This window comes from Panthera tigris, chromosome A3 (assembly GCF_018350195.1).
Source record: "Panthera tigris isolate Pti1 chromosome A3, P.tigris_Pti1_mat1.1, whole genome shotgun sequence".
Taxonomy (NCBI): Eukaryota; Metazoa; Chordata; class Mammalia; order Carnivora; family Felidae; genus Panthera; species Panthera tigris.
In genome coordinates, this window is record NC_056662.1 from 49,776,177 (window position 1) to 49,795,336 (window position 19,160).

General features: G+C 40.5%; 1 protein-coding gene and 1 pseudogene across 5 annotated transcripts in view; one reads left to right on the plus strand and one right to left on the minus strand.

The window, feature by feature from the left end:
• Positions 1–6,029, plus strand: part of GINS1 (GINS complex subunit 1) — a 29,277-nt gene extending 23,248 nt beyond the window's left edge. For 2 of the 5 annotated variants that reach the window (XM_042981024.1, XM_042981022.1), the window contains exons 6-8: positions 2,175–2,249; positions 3,431–3,596; positions 5,460–5,545. In XM_042981024.1, coding sequence (XP_042836958.1) covers positions 2,175–2,249; positions 3,431–3,547 — 192 coding nt within the window. In that variant the 3' untranslated portion in view covers positions 3,548–3,596; positions 5,460–5,545. Of the gene's footprint in view, positions 1–2,174; positions 2,251–3,430; positions 3,597–5,459 lie in introns of those variants that run through there. The other 3 variants (XM_007096585.3, XR_006215632.1, XM_042981023.1) reach the window with 3 other exon arrangements.
• A 963-nt stretch (positions 6,030–6,992) lies between these two features.
• Positions 6,993–14,773, minus strand: LOC102954796 (annotated as a pseudogene).
• Positions 14,774–19,160: the final 4,387 nt, after the last annotated feature.

The window sequence follows — 19,160 nt, forward strand, 5'->3', positions numbered from 1 at the left end:
AAACATTTATAAATTGAAAAAATTAAAAAAAAAAAAAAATCTCTGCACCTAACATGGAGCTCAAACTTACAACCCCAAGATCAAGAGTTGCATGCTCTACTGACTGAGTCAGCCAGGTGCCCTGGGGAATTTCTTCTTCATGGAAGAATTCTGGCTAATACAGCAGAAATAAAAGAACTACATTGATGCCATTTTGTAGCCTTAACGTGTGGAGGCATATAGCTTCTAAAACTGGTAGGTGAAAGTTAGTAGAGATGATAATGATGAATATGGATGAGTACAGGTAATACCTACACCTGCTTGATCAATCTTAACATCCAGAAAGGAACAACCAGATGTTTTGTGCTTCATGAGGTCTTAGAAGAAGAGCTTAATAACATCATTTGCCAGAAAATCAAACCTGATCTGATCCAGCCTCTAGACCTAACTTCCAGTTTAGAGGAAATTCAGGGATAGAGGAACATGTTAAGTGACCCCACAAAGATCCACAACAAAATCTAGCTTTTGGGAAACTACTAAACAAACTACCCAGTTACTTTAACAAATAAATTGCCAAGGGGAGGAAGGAAAAGGGGAATAACTGTATAGATTAAAAGATGTGGAGACTTGTTAGAAACATGTAATGTGTAGCTTTTGTTGGATTCTGATTTGAACATGGCAGCTTTAAAAAAATTCATGAGACAAATGGGGAAATTTGGGTACTACCTGGATAGTTCATGATATGAAAATTATTAATGGGCACCTAGGTGGATCAGTTGGTTAACCATCTGACTCTTTGATCTCGGCTGAGGTCATGATCTCACTCTTTGTGGGATGGATCCTGCTTAGAATTCTCTCTCTCCCTCTCTCTCTGCCCCTCCCCCACTTGCATGCATGCACATGTGTGTCTGAGCTTTTCATTCTCTCAAAATAAATAAACATTTTTTTTTAATTATTAATAAGATGTGATAACAGTATCGAGATTATGCTTTTTAAAAAGAATCTTATACCTGAAACTAATACAACATTGTATGTTAACTAACTGGAATTAAAAAGTGAAAAATTTTTCAGTGAAACCAAAAGCTAATTCTTTGTGAACAAGATAAAATTAATAAACCTCTAACAAATTATAAATACACAAATAAAAAGAATCTTATTTTGTAGAAATAGATACTAAAATATTTATAGATGAAATGGTATCCAGGATTTGCTTCAAAATAATCCAGAAGTAGGTGAGGGAATAAGTTTGGCCACATCTTGATAATTGTTGATGCCAGTTGATGGAGTTTCATTGTATTAGTATTTTTACTTTTGAATATGTTCGAGATTTTCCATAATAAAAGTCTAAAGAAGCAAAAAGGTGGTAGTGGTGGTAGGGATTTTTCTTAAATAGTATTTCTTGAACTAAGTAAAATACCTTTGGGAGTCATGGTAAGTAAGATTCCAGAGGAATCAGGGCATGAAATTATCCTGGAAAAGTAGAAGACTGGAACTTGCTGTTGGGGTTGGCTTCATTCATAGCAATGTGAGAACTCAGTAGCACAAACTCCAGTCCTGAGTGCTCATGGGAGAGGAAAACTGTGGTCCTGGTGTCCTGTTGCAACACTGAGAATTGGAGTCAGTTGGTGATCTTGGCAGTTGCACACATGGTTTTCAAAAGGCTGCTTTACTCTCCCACCTTCTGACCAAGAGTCTCTCCTGATACTTAGGATGTGATTCTGCATCTGTTCTTTCATGGTGTACTTCTACCTATTCCTGGGAAAGAATCTGCATATTGAAGGAGATTGGAAGAATCTCTTTAAAACATTTTGGAGACTTCCCTATATCCTATTCTCAGATATTGTTATATTTTTGGAAGAACCTATAAGAGGCAAGTTGGAGTCAATCTAAAACATTTTCTTTTCTTTGTAGATACGTACTTTGATTTTTCAGGATTTGCAGAGGCAACACAATACATGATGTTGTATTCCCTCTGCAGCTCCCTGGGTTTTCTTGGTTGCAGCACAGACATACACATACATTTGGATATCTGCCATTCTTCTTCCTCCCCATCCAAACAGGACATTTGGCATCTCTAGAGGACCACAGTAAGGAATGCTAGGCCCATGTACACAGAGAAGAAACAAACAGAAAGTGACTTTATGGTTACTACATATTAAAAATAATTTCGATAAAACATCAGTTTTTCTTTTCAGGTGCGGTGTCTAAAAGACTATGGAGAATTTGAAGTTGATGATGGTACTTCAGTCCTATTAAAAAAAAATAGCCAGGTACTTCTCATCTTGAGATACTTTAAATCTTATAAGAGTGTTCAATGATGGAAATGTTAGAATCAGTAGCAAAATAAATGTTACCTTGTGATGATCATTTGTATCATAAGCATTATGCTTAGTATAAGATACCCTGTTTTGGCCATTTTCTGAATATAAAGACTTGAAGCAAATGTTGCATATTACTAAGAAAAAGTTAATTTATTAGATTATCGCATGTATTTAACACTAAGCATGTTCCTGGGAAATTATCACAATGGGCCTTATTCTGGGTAAGCGGGTTTGTTCTAGTTAAGGGCCTGTTAAATTGTTGGATTTAGCTACTTTCTTTGAATTTATTAAAAAGGTGGTAAGCACTCACTTTCATCTTGTACATCACCCTTTAAATCCTAGTTCTTTAACAAGCAAAGAGTATACGGATCAAAAATTTCTAAGTATTTAACATATAAACCTAATAGTTTAATAGAGAAAGACTGAAATTGTGAATCTCAATATATTGTTTTCTTAGAAATCATCAAGTTCACATTAGATGAGTTTTCACTTCATATGCATTCACATTAGCTAGATTTATTTTTATCCTGTCTTAATTGTTTGTAGTCACATTAGTGTAGGACAAAAAATGACCTAATAAAAACCACTCTTTCTTTCCTTCCCATTTTGTTTTCAGCCAATTAGTATCTAAAGCCCTTAAGTCATTGATGTCTTGTTTATGCCCTGGAGCAAAGTAATGCTGAGGTTATGTGGTTCCCTTAGGGTGAATTATTTTACTAGTACTCTTGGATCTTTTATTTCCTAAAAAATAAAAAAAATTTTTTAATGTTTAATTATTTTTGAGAGGGAGAGAGAGAGAGACAGAGCATGAGCAGGGGAGGGGCAGAGAGAGGGAGACACAGAATCCGAAGCAGGCTCCAGGCTCTGAGCTGTCAGCACAGAGCCCGATGCGTGGCTCGAACTCATGATTTGTGAGATCATGACCTGAGCCGAAGTTGGACGTTCAAGCGACTGAGCCACCCAGGCGCCCCAAAGTTTTAACATTTTAAAGACACATTTTCAGGGGACCCTAAAATCTTTGGTTGGTAAGGCAAAAATTTCCTTCCCAAGTATCCTCTTCGAAGTAGGATAATAATGAATAGAAAGCAGATGCTAAAGAAATGCTCTCATAAAAATCTGTCCTTCTGTAGGACCCAGCAGGAAGCTCTGATTCACAAGAGCAAAGCTATCCTCATAAAGCAAGACAGGAGAAAACTGCATCTCCAGCACCGTCCTGTTTGAATTTCTTTCTCAAGCTCTGTGGCTGATCTCCCCACCTAGTGTGCTGAGACGGTGATTTTTCACTGGAGTGCCCAGGTGGGCCTGGGGCAGTTGGAAACCAGCTGAGTCCCTCTTCCTGCTCCCCACTAAACAATTGTCACTCTCTGTGTGGACCATGCAGAAGCCTTTCCCTTGAGATGCTTTTGACTTGTCTCTCAGTATTGCCCTACCCTCAGGTATAAAAATGGAAAACAGTTTTATATGTTTTTTTTACCTACTATGTATTTATCTAGTATAATTGATATTAAAGGGATTTTTAAAATGTCTGACCACATCTAAAACCAGTTTTCTACAGTTTTCTGTAGAACCTGGTGTAGATCATTTATTAATAGGGGAAACATTTTTTTGCCATACTTTTTTTTTTTTTTTTTTTTTTTTTTTTGGAGAGAGAGTGTACTCGGGAAAGGGGGAGAGGGAGAATGAGAGAGAATATTAAACAGGCTCCCCACTCAGCACAGAGCCCAACTCTGGGCTAGGTCTCACCACCCTGGGATCATGACCTGAGTCGGAATCAAGTCAGACACTCAACTGACTGAGCCACTCAGGCGCCCCAGCATACATTTCTTTATACTTGTGCATATGGCAAGCATTTTCTGTTTGTTCAGAAATCAGAACCTCCTCCCCCTTTAAAGTAGGTATTAGAATAACTTAAATGAACAACTCAATTTCCCCCCCTTTTTTTTTACATTTTATGTTCTCAAGGCATTTTAAAACCTCACTTAACAGTTTAGACAGCAGTGTGTCTTCAGCCCATGAGTCTTCCTGGCTGGTCAGGAGGGATTTGTTTAGTCACAGGCCTCATAATGAATGGGCCTGTGAACTGGTGAGGTGCACAGGGCCACTGAGCTACATTGCGCATCCTGGAATAATTTTGACAGTTTCTCCTGCTGCAGTTACTTTTTTATTTCTTTATTTTGAGAGAGAGGGCACACATAACGTGCTTGTGAGCAGTGGAGGGGCAGAGAGAGAGGATCCCAAGCAGGCTCATGCTGTCAGTTCAGAGTGGGGCTTGATCCCGTAAACTGTGAGATCATGACCTGAGCTGAAATCCAGAGTCAGACACCCAGGTGCCCTTGCAGTTACTTTCTAAGAGTATTTGCTCATACTTTTCTGACGTAGCATTTGTAGTTTTTACCCAAGTATGTCTGTCTTTTCTTTGAGGTTTCTTTGGTCACCTGTGAGCTTGGAAAGTTTTCCTGCCCTGCTTCTTGCACCTCCTCAGCCCAGACTTCAGTAAACATTTCGTTTTAAGTCTCTGTGCTTTGAGGGAGTCAGACAGGAAGGCTCCTTTCTGTCTCAGAAGGAGAGTGGTTTCTTAGGAGGACACAGAGGGCAAGCATTAGCTGGATACCAGTGTCACAAGCAGTGTGTGAACAGCACCCATGTTGTAGGTTGCAGATACTTTTAATCCTTGTACAATATAGGAGGAAAGTTGCCACTGTTGTTACTAGAAGAATAAATGTTCCGACTCAATACTAGAGAAAGCTTAATGGGGAAGATGCTCCTTTCCCTGGTCTTATTAACGAACTGCTGTCACATTTGTAATCCACTGCCACAGAATCTCACCCCTGGATTTTCTGTGCATAAATCCCAAAATGTAGACACTAAGCAAAATTCATACTGGAATGCAGAATTCTTCAGTTTAAATTGAACTTAAGCAAACTATGAATTTGTTTATAAAAATCAGAATTCAGTGTGGTTCTAAGTGGCATCAATTTTCAGTTGATTAAAGTAGCAAATATACTTGTTTAGCTTTTAACTGCTTAGCTGTTTGAAAAATATGTAATCAAATTGCTGCTTTTTAATGATACAAAATGTAATTTTAAATTCTTTTCCAATCGTTTCTTTTCTCTCCTCTTCCCCGCCCCCCCCACGCCCCCACACCCCGATTCCTCTCAGCACTTCTTACCTAGGTGGAAGTGTGAGCAGCTGGTCAGACAGGGCATTCTGGAGCATGTGCTGTCCTGACGTTGGGCTGAGGTGCTGCCAGGCTTTTCCCCATGGTGTGAGGCAGAGCCAAGACACGGAAAGTTCTACATGTCCTTCTCCACCTTCCCCTGTTTGGTTTTAAAAGTTACAGACATTCATGAAGATAAACAGGAATATCTGGCTGAGGAGTATCCTTTTGTACAGGATTCTTCTTCCTCTTTGTAATAAGCTCTATCTATAATCCTAACATTCCTGTAGTTATTAAAGTGTGTTTTTTAACAATTTTTTAATGAAAGTAATGAAAATGAAATGTAATGCAAAAGTAATGAAAGTATTTGAATTTCTTAGTTTTTCCCCCAATAGTAATGATTATTTTCATTAATGAACATCTCTGATGTTGCTCACAGTATAGTATACTAAGTCATAAAACATAAAGTACAAATCCAAGGAAGGTAGTAATACCTTTCCTAAGTTACAAAACTTTGGCAAATTAATACAGTATTCTTTAATACAATAAAATCCTTTTTTGTTGTTGTTGGAGTCATGTATTACTCTAGTGATAATTTTTACTCCAAAAATATCATTTAAGTACCAAAAGAAAACACTGTGGTTTTTAATCGTTGTCTATAGCAGAGCAAGTTATTTTATACAAATTAATATGTCTTTTAAAACTATGCAACTTCTCCTTTTAAAGAGCATTCCTTCAGGAGCACCTGACTAGCTCAGTTGGAAGAGTATGCAACTCTTGATTTCAGGTGTCGTGAGTTTGAGCCCCATGTTGGGTGAAGAGATTACTTAAATAAAAATAAAACTTTAAAAAAATAAGTGTCTGACTTCAGCTCACGTCATGATCTCATGACCTCATGGTCTCATGTTCGTGAATTTGAGCCCCACATTGAGCTCTCTGCTGTCAGTGTAGAGCCTGCTTTGGATACTGTCTCCCAATCTCTTTCCCCATTCTCTGCTCACGTTCTCTCTCTCTCTCTCTCTCTCTCTCTCTCTCTCTCTCAAAAATAAACAAATGAACATTATGAATGAATGAATGGATGCGTGAATGAATGAAATGCAAATAATCAAGAGCATTTCCTCATGCAAGCACATGAAGTGTATTTATCACAGTCGGGTATTTATATGTATTTAGGTGGCTCTGCTTTGTTCTGGGGTTGGTCTGAAGCCAGAGTTCCAGTGCATGAAAAGCTTCCAAATTCTAAAGGAGATTTAATAACGCCAATATGATTTTTAAGTCCTTTTCAAAATGTGTTAAATTTTTACATGAATACTGGAATCCTCAAAATTAGATGGTCATTTCAAACAATACTACTTTCAGATGATCCCTTTGGTTTAGAAACCCTGCACCTCTTTGTTTTGATCAAAATTCATACAGCTTTTCTTCAACTTATTTAAAAAAACTCTGCCTAAAATATAGTTTTATTTTTTAAATAACGAATATATTCCAGCTTGCAGAGACCTGGGGGAGCAGGTGTCACATACCAACTTTCCTTGTCATTTCCCTACAAATGCTGCCACCATTGGTGTCCCTATTCTCCCTCTCGCCAAACCTGCCAATTCTTCAATCTCAGCATTAAATTTATGTATGCCCATTCCATTGCTTCTTGGCCCTTATTAGCATTTGAAGATCCCACACTTGCCATCAGTCCTTCAAGGTAACTGCTGAGACTGATTCCTTTCATGGTGACTGGCTTCTTCAGTCAAAACAGTTTTTTCTGGGTCCTGAGGATGTGGTTTGTATATAAGTCACCTACTGAAGCCATATTTGTAAATAAAACATTAATAGATTAAAATCCCTTTGTTTTCTCTGTAGGATCCAATACAGAATGTTCTTGCACATGTTTTATTTTTGTTTCAATATATGAAGTTTATTGTCAAATTGGTTTCCATACAACACCCAGTGCTCATCCCAACAGGTGCCCTCCTCAATACCCATCACCCACCCTCCCCTCCCTCCCACCCCCCATCAACCCTCAGTTTGTTCTCAGTTTTTAAGAGTCTCTTCTGCTTTGGCTCTCTCCCACTCTAACCTCTTTTTTTTCCCCTTCCCCTCCCCCATGGGTTTCTGTTAAGTTTCTCAGGATCCACATAAGAGTGAAACCATATGGTATCTGTCTTTCTCTGTATGGCTTATTTCACTTAGCATAACACTCTCCAGTTCCATCCATGTTGCTACAAAGGCCATATTTCATTCTTTCTCATTGCCACATAGTACTCCATTGTGTATATAAACCACAACTTCTTTATCCATTCATCAGTTGATGGACATTTAGGCTCTTTCCATAATTTGGCTATTGTTGAGAGTGCTGCTATAAACATTGGGGTACAAGAGCCCCTATGCATCAGTACTCCTGTATCCCTTGGGTAAATTCCTAGCAGTGCTATTGCTGGGTCATAGGGTAGGTCTATTTTTAATTTTCTGAGGAACCTCCACACTGTTTTCCAGTGTGGCTGCACCAATTTGCATTCCCACCAACAGTGCAAGAGGGTTCCCGTTTCTCCACCTCCTCTCCAGCATCTATAGTCTCCTGATTTGTTCATTTTGGCCACTCTGACTGGCGTGAGGTGATAATCTGAGTGTGGTTTTGATTTGTATTTCCCTGATGAGGAGCGACGTTGAGCATCTTTTCATGTGCCTGTTGGCCATCCGGATGTCTTCCTTAGAGAAGTGTCTATTCATGTTTTCTGCCCATTTCTTCACTGGGTTATTTGTTTTTCGGGTGTGGAGTTTGGTGAGCTCTTTATAGATTTTGGATACTAGCCCTTTGTCCAATATATCATTTGCAAATATCTTTTCCCATTCTGTTGGTTGCCTTTTAGTTTTGTTGATTGTTTCCTTTGCTGTGCAGAAGCCTTTTATCTCATAAGGTCCCAGTAGTTCATCTTTGCTTTTAATTCCCTTGCCTTCGGGGATGTGTCAAGTAAGAAATTGCTATGGCTGAGGTCAGAGAGGTCTTTTCCTGCTTTCTCCTCTAGGGTTTTGATAGTTTCCTGTCTCACATTCAGGTCCTTTGTCCATTTTGAGTTTATTTTTGTGAATGGTGTGAGAAAGTGGTCTAGTTTCAATCCTCTGCATGTTGCTGTCCAGTTCTCCCAGCACCATTTGTTAAAGAGACTGTCTTTTTTCCATTGGATGTTCTTTCCTGCTTTGTCAAAGATTATTTGGCCATGCTTTTGTGGGTCTAGTTCTGGGGTTTGTATTCTATTCCATTGGTCTATGTGTCTGTTTTTGTGCCAATACCATGCTGTTTTGATGATATCAGCTTTGTAGTAGAGGCTAAAGTCTGGGATTGTGATGCCTCCTGCTTTGGTCTTCTTCTTCAGAATTACTTTGGCTATTTGGGGCCTTTTGTGATTCCATATGAATTTAGGATTGCTTGTTATAGTTTCGAGAAGAATGGTGGTGCAATTTTGATTGGGACTGCATTGAATGTGTAGATAGCTTTGGGTAGTATTGACATTTTGACAGTATTCTTCCAGTCCATGAGCACGGAATGTTTTTCCATTTCTTTGAATCTTCTTGAATTTCCTTCATAAGCTTTCTACAGTTTTCAGCATACAGATCTTTTACATCTTTGGTTAGATTTATTCCTAGGTATTTTATGCTTCTTGGTGCAATTGTGAATGGGATCAGTTTCTTTATCTGTCTTTCTGTTGCTTCATTATTAGTGTATAAGAATGCAACTGATTTCTGTACATTGATTTTGTATCCTGCAACTTTGCTAAATTCATGTATCAGTTCTAGCAGACTTGGTGGAATCTATTGGGTTTTCCATGTATAATATCATGTCATCTGCAAAAAGTGAAAGCTTGACTTCATCTTTGCCAATTTTGATGCCTTTGATTTCCTTTTGTTGTCTGATTGCTGATGCTAGAACTTCCAACACTGTGTTAAACAACAGCGGTGAGAGTGGACATCCCTGTCGTGTTCCTGATCTCAGGGAAAAACCTCTCAGTTTTTCCCCATTGAGGATGATGTTAGCTGTGGGCTTTTCATAAATGGCTTTATGATGTTTAAGTATGTTCCTTCTATCCCGACTTTCTCGAGGGTTTTTATTAAGAAAGGATGCTGAAATTTGTCAAAAGCCTTTTCTGCATCGATTGACAGGATCATATGGTTCTTTTCTTTTATTAATGTGATGTATCACATTGATTGATTTGCAAATGTTGAACCAGTCCTGCAGCCCAGGAATGAATCCCATTTGATCATGGTGAATAATTCTTTTTATATGCTGTTGAATTCAATTTGCTAGTATCTTATTGAGAATTTTTGCATCCATATTCAGCAGGGATATTGGCCTGTAGTTCTCTTTTTTTACTGGGTCTCTGTCTGGTGTAGGAATCAAAGTAATGCTGGCTTCATAGAACGAGTCTGGAAGTTTTTCTTCCCTTTCTATTTTTTGGAATAGCTTGAGAAGGATAGGTATTATCTCTGCTTTAAATGTCTGGTAGAATTCCCCTGGGAAGCCATCTGGTCCTGGACTCTTATTTGTTGGGAGATTTTTGATGACTGATTCAATTTCTTCGCTGGTTATGGGTCTGTTCAAGCTTTCTATCTCCTCCTGATTGAGTTTTGGAAGAGTGTGGGTGTTTAGGAATTTGTCCATTTCTTCCAGGTTGTCCAGTTTGTTGGCATATAATTTTTCATAGTATTCCCTGATAATTGCTTGTATCTCTGAGGGATTGGTTGTAATAATTCCATTTTCAATCATGATTTTATCTATTTGGGTCATCTCCCTTTTCTTTTTGAGAAGCCTGGCTAGAGGTTTGTCAATTTTGTTTATTTTTTCAAAAAACCAACTCTTGGTTTCATTGATCTGCTCTACAGTTTTTTAGATATATATTGTTTATTTCTGCTCTGATCTTTATTATTTCTCTTCTTCTGCTGGATTTAGGCTGCCTTTGCTGTTCTGCTTCTATTTCCTTTAGGTGTGCTGTTAGATTTTGTATTTGGGATTTTTCTTGTTTCTTGAGATAGGCCTGGATTGCAATGTATTTTCCTCTCAGGACTGCCTTTGCTGCATCCCAAAGCGTTTGGATTGTTGTATTTTCCTTTTCGTTTGTTTCCATATATTTTTAAATTTCTTCTCTAATTGCCTGGTTGACCCACTCATTCTTTAGTAGGGTGTTCTTTAACCTCCATGCTTTTGGAGGTTTTCCAGACTTTTTCCTGTGGTTGATTTCAAGCTTCATAGCATGTGGTCTGAAAGTATGCATGGTATGATCTCAATTCTTGTATACTTATGAAGGGCTGTTTTGTGACCCAGTATGTGATCTATCTTGGAGAATGTTCCATGTGCACTCAAGAAGAAAGTATATTTTGTTGCTTTGGGATGCAGAGTTCTAAATATATCTGTCAAGTCCATCTGATCCAATGTATCATTCAGGGCCCTTGTTTCGTTATTGACTGTGTGTCTAGATGATCTATCCATTTCTGTAAGTGGAGTGTTAAAGTCCCCTGCAATTACCACATTCTTATCAATAAGGTTGCTTATGTTTGTGAGTAATTGTTTTATATATTTGGGGGCTCCTGTATTCGGCGCATAGACATTTATAATTGTTAGCTCTTCCTGATGGATAGACCCTGTGATTATTATATAATGCCCTTCTTCATCTCTTGTTACAGCCTTTAATTGAAAGTCTAGTTTGTCTGATATAAGTATGGCGACTCCAGCTTTCTTTTGATTTCCAGTGGCATGATAAATAGTTCTCCATCCCCTCACTTTCAATCTGAAGGTGTCCTCAGGTCTAAAATGAGTCTCTTGTAGAGAGCAAATAGATGGGTCTCTTTTTATTCATTCTGATACCCTATGTCTTTTGGTTGGCACATTTAGTCCATTTACATTCAGTATTATTATAGAAAGATATGGGTTTAGAGTCATTGTGATGTCCATAGGTTTCATGCTTGTAGCGATGTCTCTGGTACTTTGTCTCACAGGATCCCCCTTAGGATCTCTTGTAGGGCTGGTTTCGTGGTGACAAATTCCTTCAGTTTTTGTTTGTTTGGGAAGACCTTTATCTCTCCTTCTATTCTAAATGACAGACTTGCTGGATAAAGGATTCTCGGCTGCATATTTTTTTTCTGTTCATCATATTGAAGATCTCCTGCCATTCCTTTCTGGCCTGCCAAGTTTCAGAAGAGAGATCAGTCACGAGTCTTATAGGTCTCCCTTTATATGTTAGAGCACGTTTATCTCTAGCTGCTTTCAGAATTTTCTCTTTATCCTTGTGTTTTGCCAGTTCCACTATGATATGTCATGCAGAAGATCGATTCAAGTTACGTCTGAAGGGAGTTCTCTGTGCCTCTTGGATTTTAGTGCCTTTTTCCTTCCCCCGTTCAGGGAAGTTCTCAGCTATGATTTCTTCAAGTACACCTTCAGCACCTTTCCCTCTCTCTTCCTCCTCTGGAATACCAATTATGCATATATTATATCTCTTTAGTGCATCACTTAGTTCTCTAATTTTCCCCTCATACCCCTGGATTTTTTTTATCTCTCTTTTTCTCAGCTTCTTCTTTTTCCATAATTGTATCTTCTAGTTCACCTATTCTCTCCCCTGCCTCTTCAATCCGAGCCGTAGTTGTCTCCATTTTATTTTGCAGCTCATTGATAGCACTTTTTAGCTCCTCCTGGCTGTTCCTTAGTCCCTTGATCTCTGTAGCAAGAGATTCTCTGCTGTCCTTTATACTGTTTTCAAGCCCAGCGATTAATTTTATGACTATTATTCTAAATTCACTTTCTGTTATATTGTTTAAATCATTTTTGATCAGTTCGTTAGCTGTTGTTATTTCTGGACGTTTTTCTGAGGGGAATTCTTCCGTTTTGTCATTTTGGATAGTCCCTGGAGTGGTGCAGGACTGCGGGGCACTTCCCCTGTGCTGTCTTGAATAACGTGCGTTGGTGGGCGGGACCACAGTCAGACCTGATGTCTGCCCCCAGCCCACCGCTGGGGCCACACTCAGACTGGTGTGTGCCTTCTCTTCCCCTCTCCTAGGGGCGGGATTCACTGTGGGGTGGCGTGGCCCATCTGGGCTACTTGCACACTGCCAGGCTTGTGGTGCTGGGGATCTGGCGTATTAGCTGGGGTGGATCGGCAAGGTGCACAGGGGCGGGAGGGGCAGTTTCAGCTTCGGGAGGGGCCCTGCAGCACCGGGAGGGAGTCAGACCTGCTGGAGGGATGGATCTGCAGAAGCACAGCGTTTGGTGTTTGCGAGGTGCAAGCAAGTTCCCTGGCAGGAACTGGTTCCCTTTGGGATTTTGGCTGGGGGATGGGCGAGGGAGCTGGAGCTGGCGAGCGCCTTTGTTCCCCGCCAAGCTGAGCTCTGTCATCTGGGGCTCAACTCTCCCTCCCATTGTCCTCCAGCCCTCCCGTCCTCCAAGCAGAGCTGTTAGCTTATAACCTTCCAGATGTCAAGTCCCGCTTGCTGTCGGAACACACTCCGGCCCCTCCGCTTTTGCAAGCCAGACTCGGGGGCTCTGCTTGGCAGGCAGGCCAACCCCCCCCCCCCCCGCTCCCTCCCGCCAGTCCATGGAGCGCGCACCGCCTCGCCGCCCCTCCTACCCTCTTTCGTGGGCCTCTCGTCTGCACTTGGCTCCAGAGACTCCGTTCTGCTAGTCTTCTGGCAGTTTTCTGGGTTATTTAGGCAGGTGTAGGTGGAATCTAAGTGATCAGCAGGACGTGCGGTGAGCCCAGCGTCCTCCTACACCACCATCTTCCCAGGATCTCCTCTGCACATGTTTTAGTTCTTGCTGCACCAATAAGAGATTTAACAATGGAAGGCAGTCCCCTCTGTACTGAGAAGTCTACGGCTGTGCAGCTTTCCAGGGGGATCTGTCTGTCCAGTACATCGGTTGCAACCATGCTTGGGTTCATAGGGTTTGGGTTATTTCCGCACTGCAGCTGTTTTAACAGTTTCCCATGGGTAAAGACCTGCTCTGAAGTCTACATCTTTATGGTGCTCGTACCTGCATGATGTCCAGGGGGCCCCTGGAGGACAAGGAGGCCGAAAAGTCACACTTGCCCCTGCCCTGCCCCCAGCCACCCCACCGCCATTTTAATTTCTATTTTTTTTTAATGTTTATTTTTGAGAGAGAGAGAGAGAGAGGGTGTGACGGGGGAGGGGCAGAGAGAGGGAGACACAGAATCTGAAACAGGCTCTAGGCTCTGAGCTGACAACAGAGCTTGATGTGGGGCTCAAACTCATGGACTGCGAGATCATGACCCTGAGCTGCAGTCAGACACTTAACCGAGCCACCCTGGTGCTCCTGAATTTCTTTTAAACAATCTCTTGCTGTATAGGGAGAAGGTAGGTCTCTGCATCTTATGTTGTTTCTGGTGATGTGCATTGTGTAGGCCCCAAGCTGGATTTCTGGGATATGTGTTTCCAAACCAACCTGGGCAGGTGGAGCTGATGGTCTATCAAAATTCTCAGTATATGTAATGTTTAATGACAATAATATGTATCATCTGGCTATTTGGGAAGGCAGAAAGGAAGGACACAGTGGATTTTGCCCATTTCCAATAGCAATGCCTGGTCTGGCTCTTGTCTGCTTGTGAATTTGTGAGGTGGCTACCAGTATCACCACTTGGAAGAGGGAAATAGAAACTGGGGCTAGAAGAGGAACTTTGTGCAAGTTCCCCCATACCCCGATTCACACTGACTAAAAAGTCACATGAAGCAGAGGGCACCTTCTGTTTTTTGATGAAATGTGAAGAGTAGTGGTTGGAGAGGCACAGAGTGCTCCTATCTGGTAGTCTGTGGCCTTTCTCCACCTGGCCCCTGCACGAGCAGCCCAGTAATCTGAAAGAGGCATTCAAATTAGAAAGTCCAGATAACTCCAGCACCTGGCATATGCTGTATGTGCAGTTTCATTTTTACATGGGAAATGTTTCTGTCCAAAATTATATTCAAGAAATCAAGTTATAGAAAGACTTTACTTGGGATGTGAATTTGTATATTTTCATAGTAGACCTACTTAGGTCCATATGCTGTCCTTTGCAGATTATTTTCATTATCAAAAGAATTTCAACCCATAATTTTTGTAGCCGGATCAGATTTTCACCTAAATCTCTATGGATAAACAATAAGGAAAAATTCCCTAGTGAATGGGATGGATGATGTTGCCATTTTAACTGTGGGTCTGTAGCCACTCCCTTGTATTCTACTCCCAGAGCACATGGAAGCACGCAGCCAGGTGAGCCCTACAGTCCACACGGGTCTGCTGTGAGGATGCATGGCTGTGGAGCACATTGCTGTGTTGCCAGCCCAGCAGCATTCCCGAACTTAAACTGTATGATGTATTTTTGTATTTAATTTCCCAAATAAAATAATAAGTATATTATTTACTTGAAATGAATGTATACTATTTGGAAATTTGGAATTTGGGGGCTTTATTGGTTTATATTGACTACCTTTCTATTTAGAATTGTGGTTAGATTTTTAAACATTTTTTTAAAAATAATTAAATCTTTTTTTTTAAATTTACATCCAAATTAGTTAGCATATAGTGCACCAATGATTTCAGTAGATTCCTTAGTACATCTTACCCATTTAGCCCATTTCCCCCTCCCACACCCCCTCCAGTAACCCTCTGTTCTCCATATTCATGAGACTCTTCTGTTTTGTCCCCCTCCCTGTTTTTATATTAGTTTTGTTTCCCTTCCCTTATGTTCATCTGTTTTCTCTTAAAGTCCTCATATGAGTGAAGTCATATGATATTTGTCTTTCTCTGACTAATTTCACTTAGCATAATACCCTCCAGTTCCATCCACATAGTTGCAAATGGTAAGATTTCGTTCTTTTTGATTGCCGAGTAATACTCCATTGTGTGTGTGTATATATATATATATATATATATACCACATCTTCTTTATCCATTCATCCATCTATGGACATTTGGGCTCTTTCCATACTTTGGCTATTGTTCATAGTGCTGCTATAAACATGGGGATGCATGTGTCGCTTGGAAACAGCACACCTATATCCCTTGGATAAATACCTAGTAGTGCAATTGCTGGGTCATAGGGTAGTTCTATTTTTAGTTTTTTGAGGAACCTCTGTACTGTTTTCCAGAGTGGCTGCACCAGCTTGCATTCCCATAAACATGTATTTTCTTATGCAGGTAATATACATGCAGCTAGGGAAAATAAGTTAAACAATGTAGGAAATGAAAGTCTGTTCCCCCTTTCCTAGCAGACACTGCCACCAATGTGCTCACTAACTCATCTCACACAAAGTCCAATCCCATTTCTTTCTAAATGGTTTCCTAGTTATTGTCAATTTAGTCCTAATGTGAGTGGAGTCTTTTTTCTATTATATTTCCTAACTGGCTGCAGCTGAAACATGTAAAAAGCTGCAAATTATGATGACTTGGCCACATCCTAGTATTTATATAAACTCATTTTTTTTCATATTGATATTGTCCAGAACTTCCAGAAAAATATTGACCACTGCTAGTAACAAGTGGCAGCTTATCTTTTTCCTGAATTGGTTGGATGCCAGTCTTCTTTCTCAACTTTTCTATTCCATACTTCAGGAAAAATACCAAAATCTGTGGCCTCTCTCAGTGCAACTTGAAGCCTCAAAATAAATTCAATGTTGTAATTAAAAATAAAACAATGGTTGGGGCGCCTGGGTGGCTCAGTCGGTTGAGTGCCGATTTCAGCTCAGGTCATGATGTCATGGTTTGTGAGTTTGAGCCCCGCATTGGGCTCTGTGCTGACAGCTTGGAGCCTGGAGCCTGCTTCGGATCCTGTGTGTGTCTCTCTCTTTCTCTGCTCCTCCCCCGCTCATGCTCTCTCTCTTAAAAATAAAAAAAACATTAAAAAAATTGTTTTAAATAAAAAAACAGTGGGGAAGATGGCAAAGCAGCATGGAAATTCTCTGCTTCTTTCGTCCCTGAAATGCAGCTAGATCAGCACCAAACCATTTTGCACACCTAGAGAAATTGACCTGAGGACTAATGCAACAATCTGCATAACTTGAGCCACAGAACTCGGCAAGTACACGGCACAGAGAGATGAACTGGGGGAGAGAGAAGCCACGGAGGGTGGGGAGCTCTTTTTGCTGAGGGCAGAGACAGGGAAGAGTACAGGAAAAGCACTCCCCGCGAAAGCAGCTGGTGACTAGGAGAAAGAGTGGGAACACCTGCAAAGAACTGAAGAAAGGGAAAAGGAGAAAGGAGAGGGTTTATACAGAGCTCTGCAGCTCGATACCTGGATACCTGGTGGTGCTCTGATGGGAAGGGCAAATCCCCAGGAGCAGTGAGGTCCGAAGGGTCCTAGGGCCACACGGAGGGGAAGTAGTTCCCCTGCAGGGAGGACATTTGGTAGAGGCTGTGTGGCCTCCCCACAAGCAAAGGGCCCAGCGGACCCCAGATTACAGCCATGTTTGCTGGTGTTGAAACTAAGATGCCGTAGCAGGATTCTCCCACAGAGTCGTGACACTGAGGCTTTTTGATATCCAGGAAGCAACTTTATTCGTGCCAGCACCACTCAGTTGGTTTTGTACCCAAAGAACTGAGCACTGAACCTCACATGGCATAGTTTTTTAATATATTTTCTATTCATTTGTCTCCCATATATGGTAACACAGATAAACATGCAGTCTGATTAGTCTCCGTTTACAAAGTCATGAGGGATGTCACGGAGGCACATAGCCCGGTTACCTTGAAGTTTTCTCTCCTTTTTTTCCCCTCTTCTTAGGGAGGGGACCCTACCACAACGCTAGGGTGCCATGAAGCCTGGTGCCAGATGTGTGTTGTGATTTACCATAGTCCCTAAACTGCTGCTACACAATTACACAAAAATTCTCTGGGGCTGGCTAGCACCTGGCCGCAGTCTCAGGGCCTCTGCAGAGGCGCAGTTGCATGAGCACGCTCAGAGAACAGGCCAGCATCTGGCTATTGCTCGAGGCCCTCCCCCAGGGGGCCAGAGTGGGTTCAAGCTGCAGGGTGCTCAGAAGTAAGGGGTTAGAGAACTCAGGACTCTTTAAAAAGGAATTAGAGAACTCAGTGACTCATTAAAAAGGAATAACATCCAAATCATAGGAGTCCCAGAAGATGAAGAGAGAGGAAAAGGGGTAGAAGGTTTGTGTGAGCAAATCATAGCAGAAAAATTTCCTAACCTGGGGAAAGACGCAGAAATAAAAATCCAGGAAACACAGAGAAGACCCAGTAGATTCAGCAAAAACTGACCATCACCAAGGCATATCATAGTCAAATTCACAAAACACACAGACAAGGAAAGAATCATGAAAGGAGCAAGGGAAAAAAAGTCCTTAACCTATAAGGGAAGACAGGTTCACAGCAGACCTATTCACAGAAACTTGCTAGAAAGTGGCAGGATATATTCAATGTGCTGAATCAGAAAAATACGCAGTCAAGAATTCTTTATTCAGCAAGACAAAAGGAGTGATAAGGAGTTTCCCAGATAAATAAAAACTAAAGGAGTTCATAACCACTAAACCAGCCCTGCAAGAAATTTGGGGAGAAAAGATAAAACAAAACAAAAAGATCAAAAGCAACAAAGACTAGAAAGGACCAGAGAACACCATCAGAAACTCTAGCTCTATAGGCAACAGAATGGCAATAGGTTCATATCTTCCAGTACTCATTCTGTCAATGGACTAAACACTCCAATCAAAAGATATAGGGTAACAGGATGGATAGAAAACAAGATCCATCTATATGCTGTTTACAAGAGACCCATTTTAGACCTAAAGACAACTTTCAGATTGTAAAGAAAGGGGATGGAGAACCATCTATCATGCTTTCTTTCCAAAAGAAAGCCAGAGTAGCCATACTTATATCAATCTAGATTTTAAAAGACTCTAACAAGAGATGAAGAAGGGCACTATGTCATAATTAAGCAGTCTATCCACCAAGAAGATCTAACAATTGTAAACATTTATGCCTTCAATGTGGAAGCACCCAAATATATAAATCAATTAATCACAAAGAAACTCATTGATAATAATACCATAATGGTAGGGAACTTCAACACCCCACCTACAGCACTGGACAGATCACCTAAGCAAAAAATCAACAAGGAAACGATGGCTTTGAATGACACACTGGATCAGATGGACTTAACAGATATATTCAGAACATTTCATCCTAAAGCAGCAGAATATACATTTTTCTCCAGTGCACATGGAACGTTCTCCAGAATAGACCATATCCTGGGACACAAATCAGCCCTAAGTATAAAAAGATCGATATCATACAGTGCATATTTTCAGACCACAACGCTATGAAACTCGAAATCAACCACAAGAAAAAATGTGGAAAGACAACAAATACTTGGAGACTAATGAACATCCTACTCAAGAATGAATGGTTAACCAAGAAGTTAAAGAGGAAGTTAAAAAGTATATGGAAGCCAATGAAAATAACACCACAGCCCAAAACCTCCGGAATTCAGCAAAGGTGGTCATAAAGGAGGGAAGTATATAGCAATCTAGGCCTTCCTAAATAAGGAAGAAATGTCTCATATACACAATCTAACCTTACACCTTACAGACATTGACAGAACAGCAAATAAAACCTAAAGTGAGCAGAAGACGGGAAATAATAAAGATTAGAGCAGAAATCAATGCTATCAAAAACAAAAATAAAAACCCAAAAAACAGTAGAACAGATCAATGAAGCCAGGAGCTGGTGC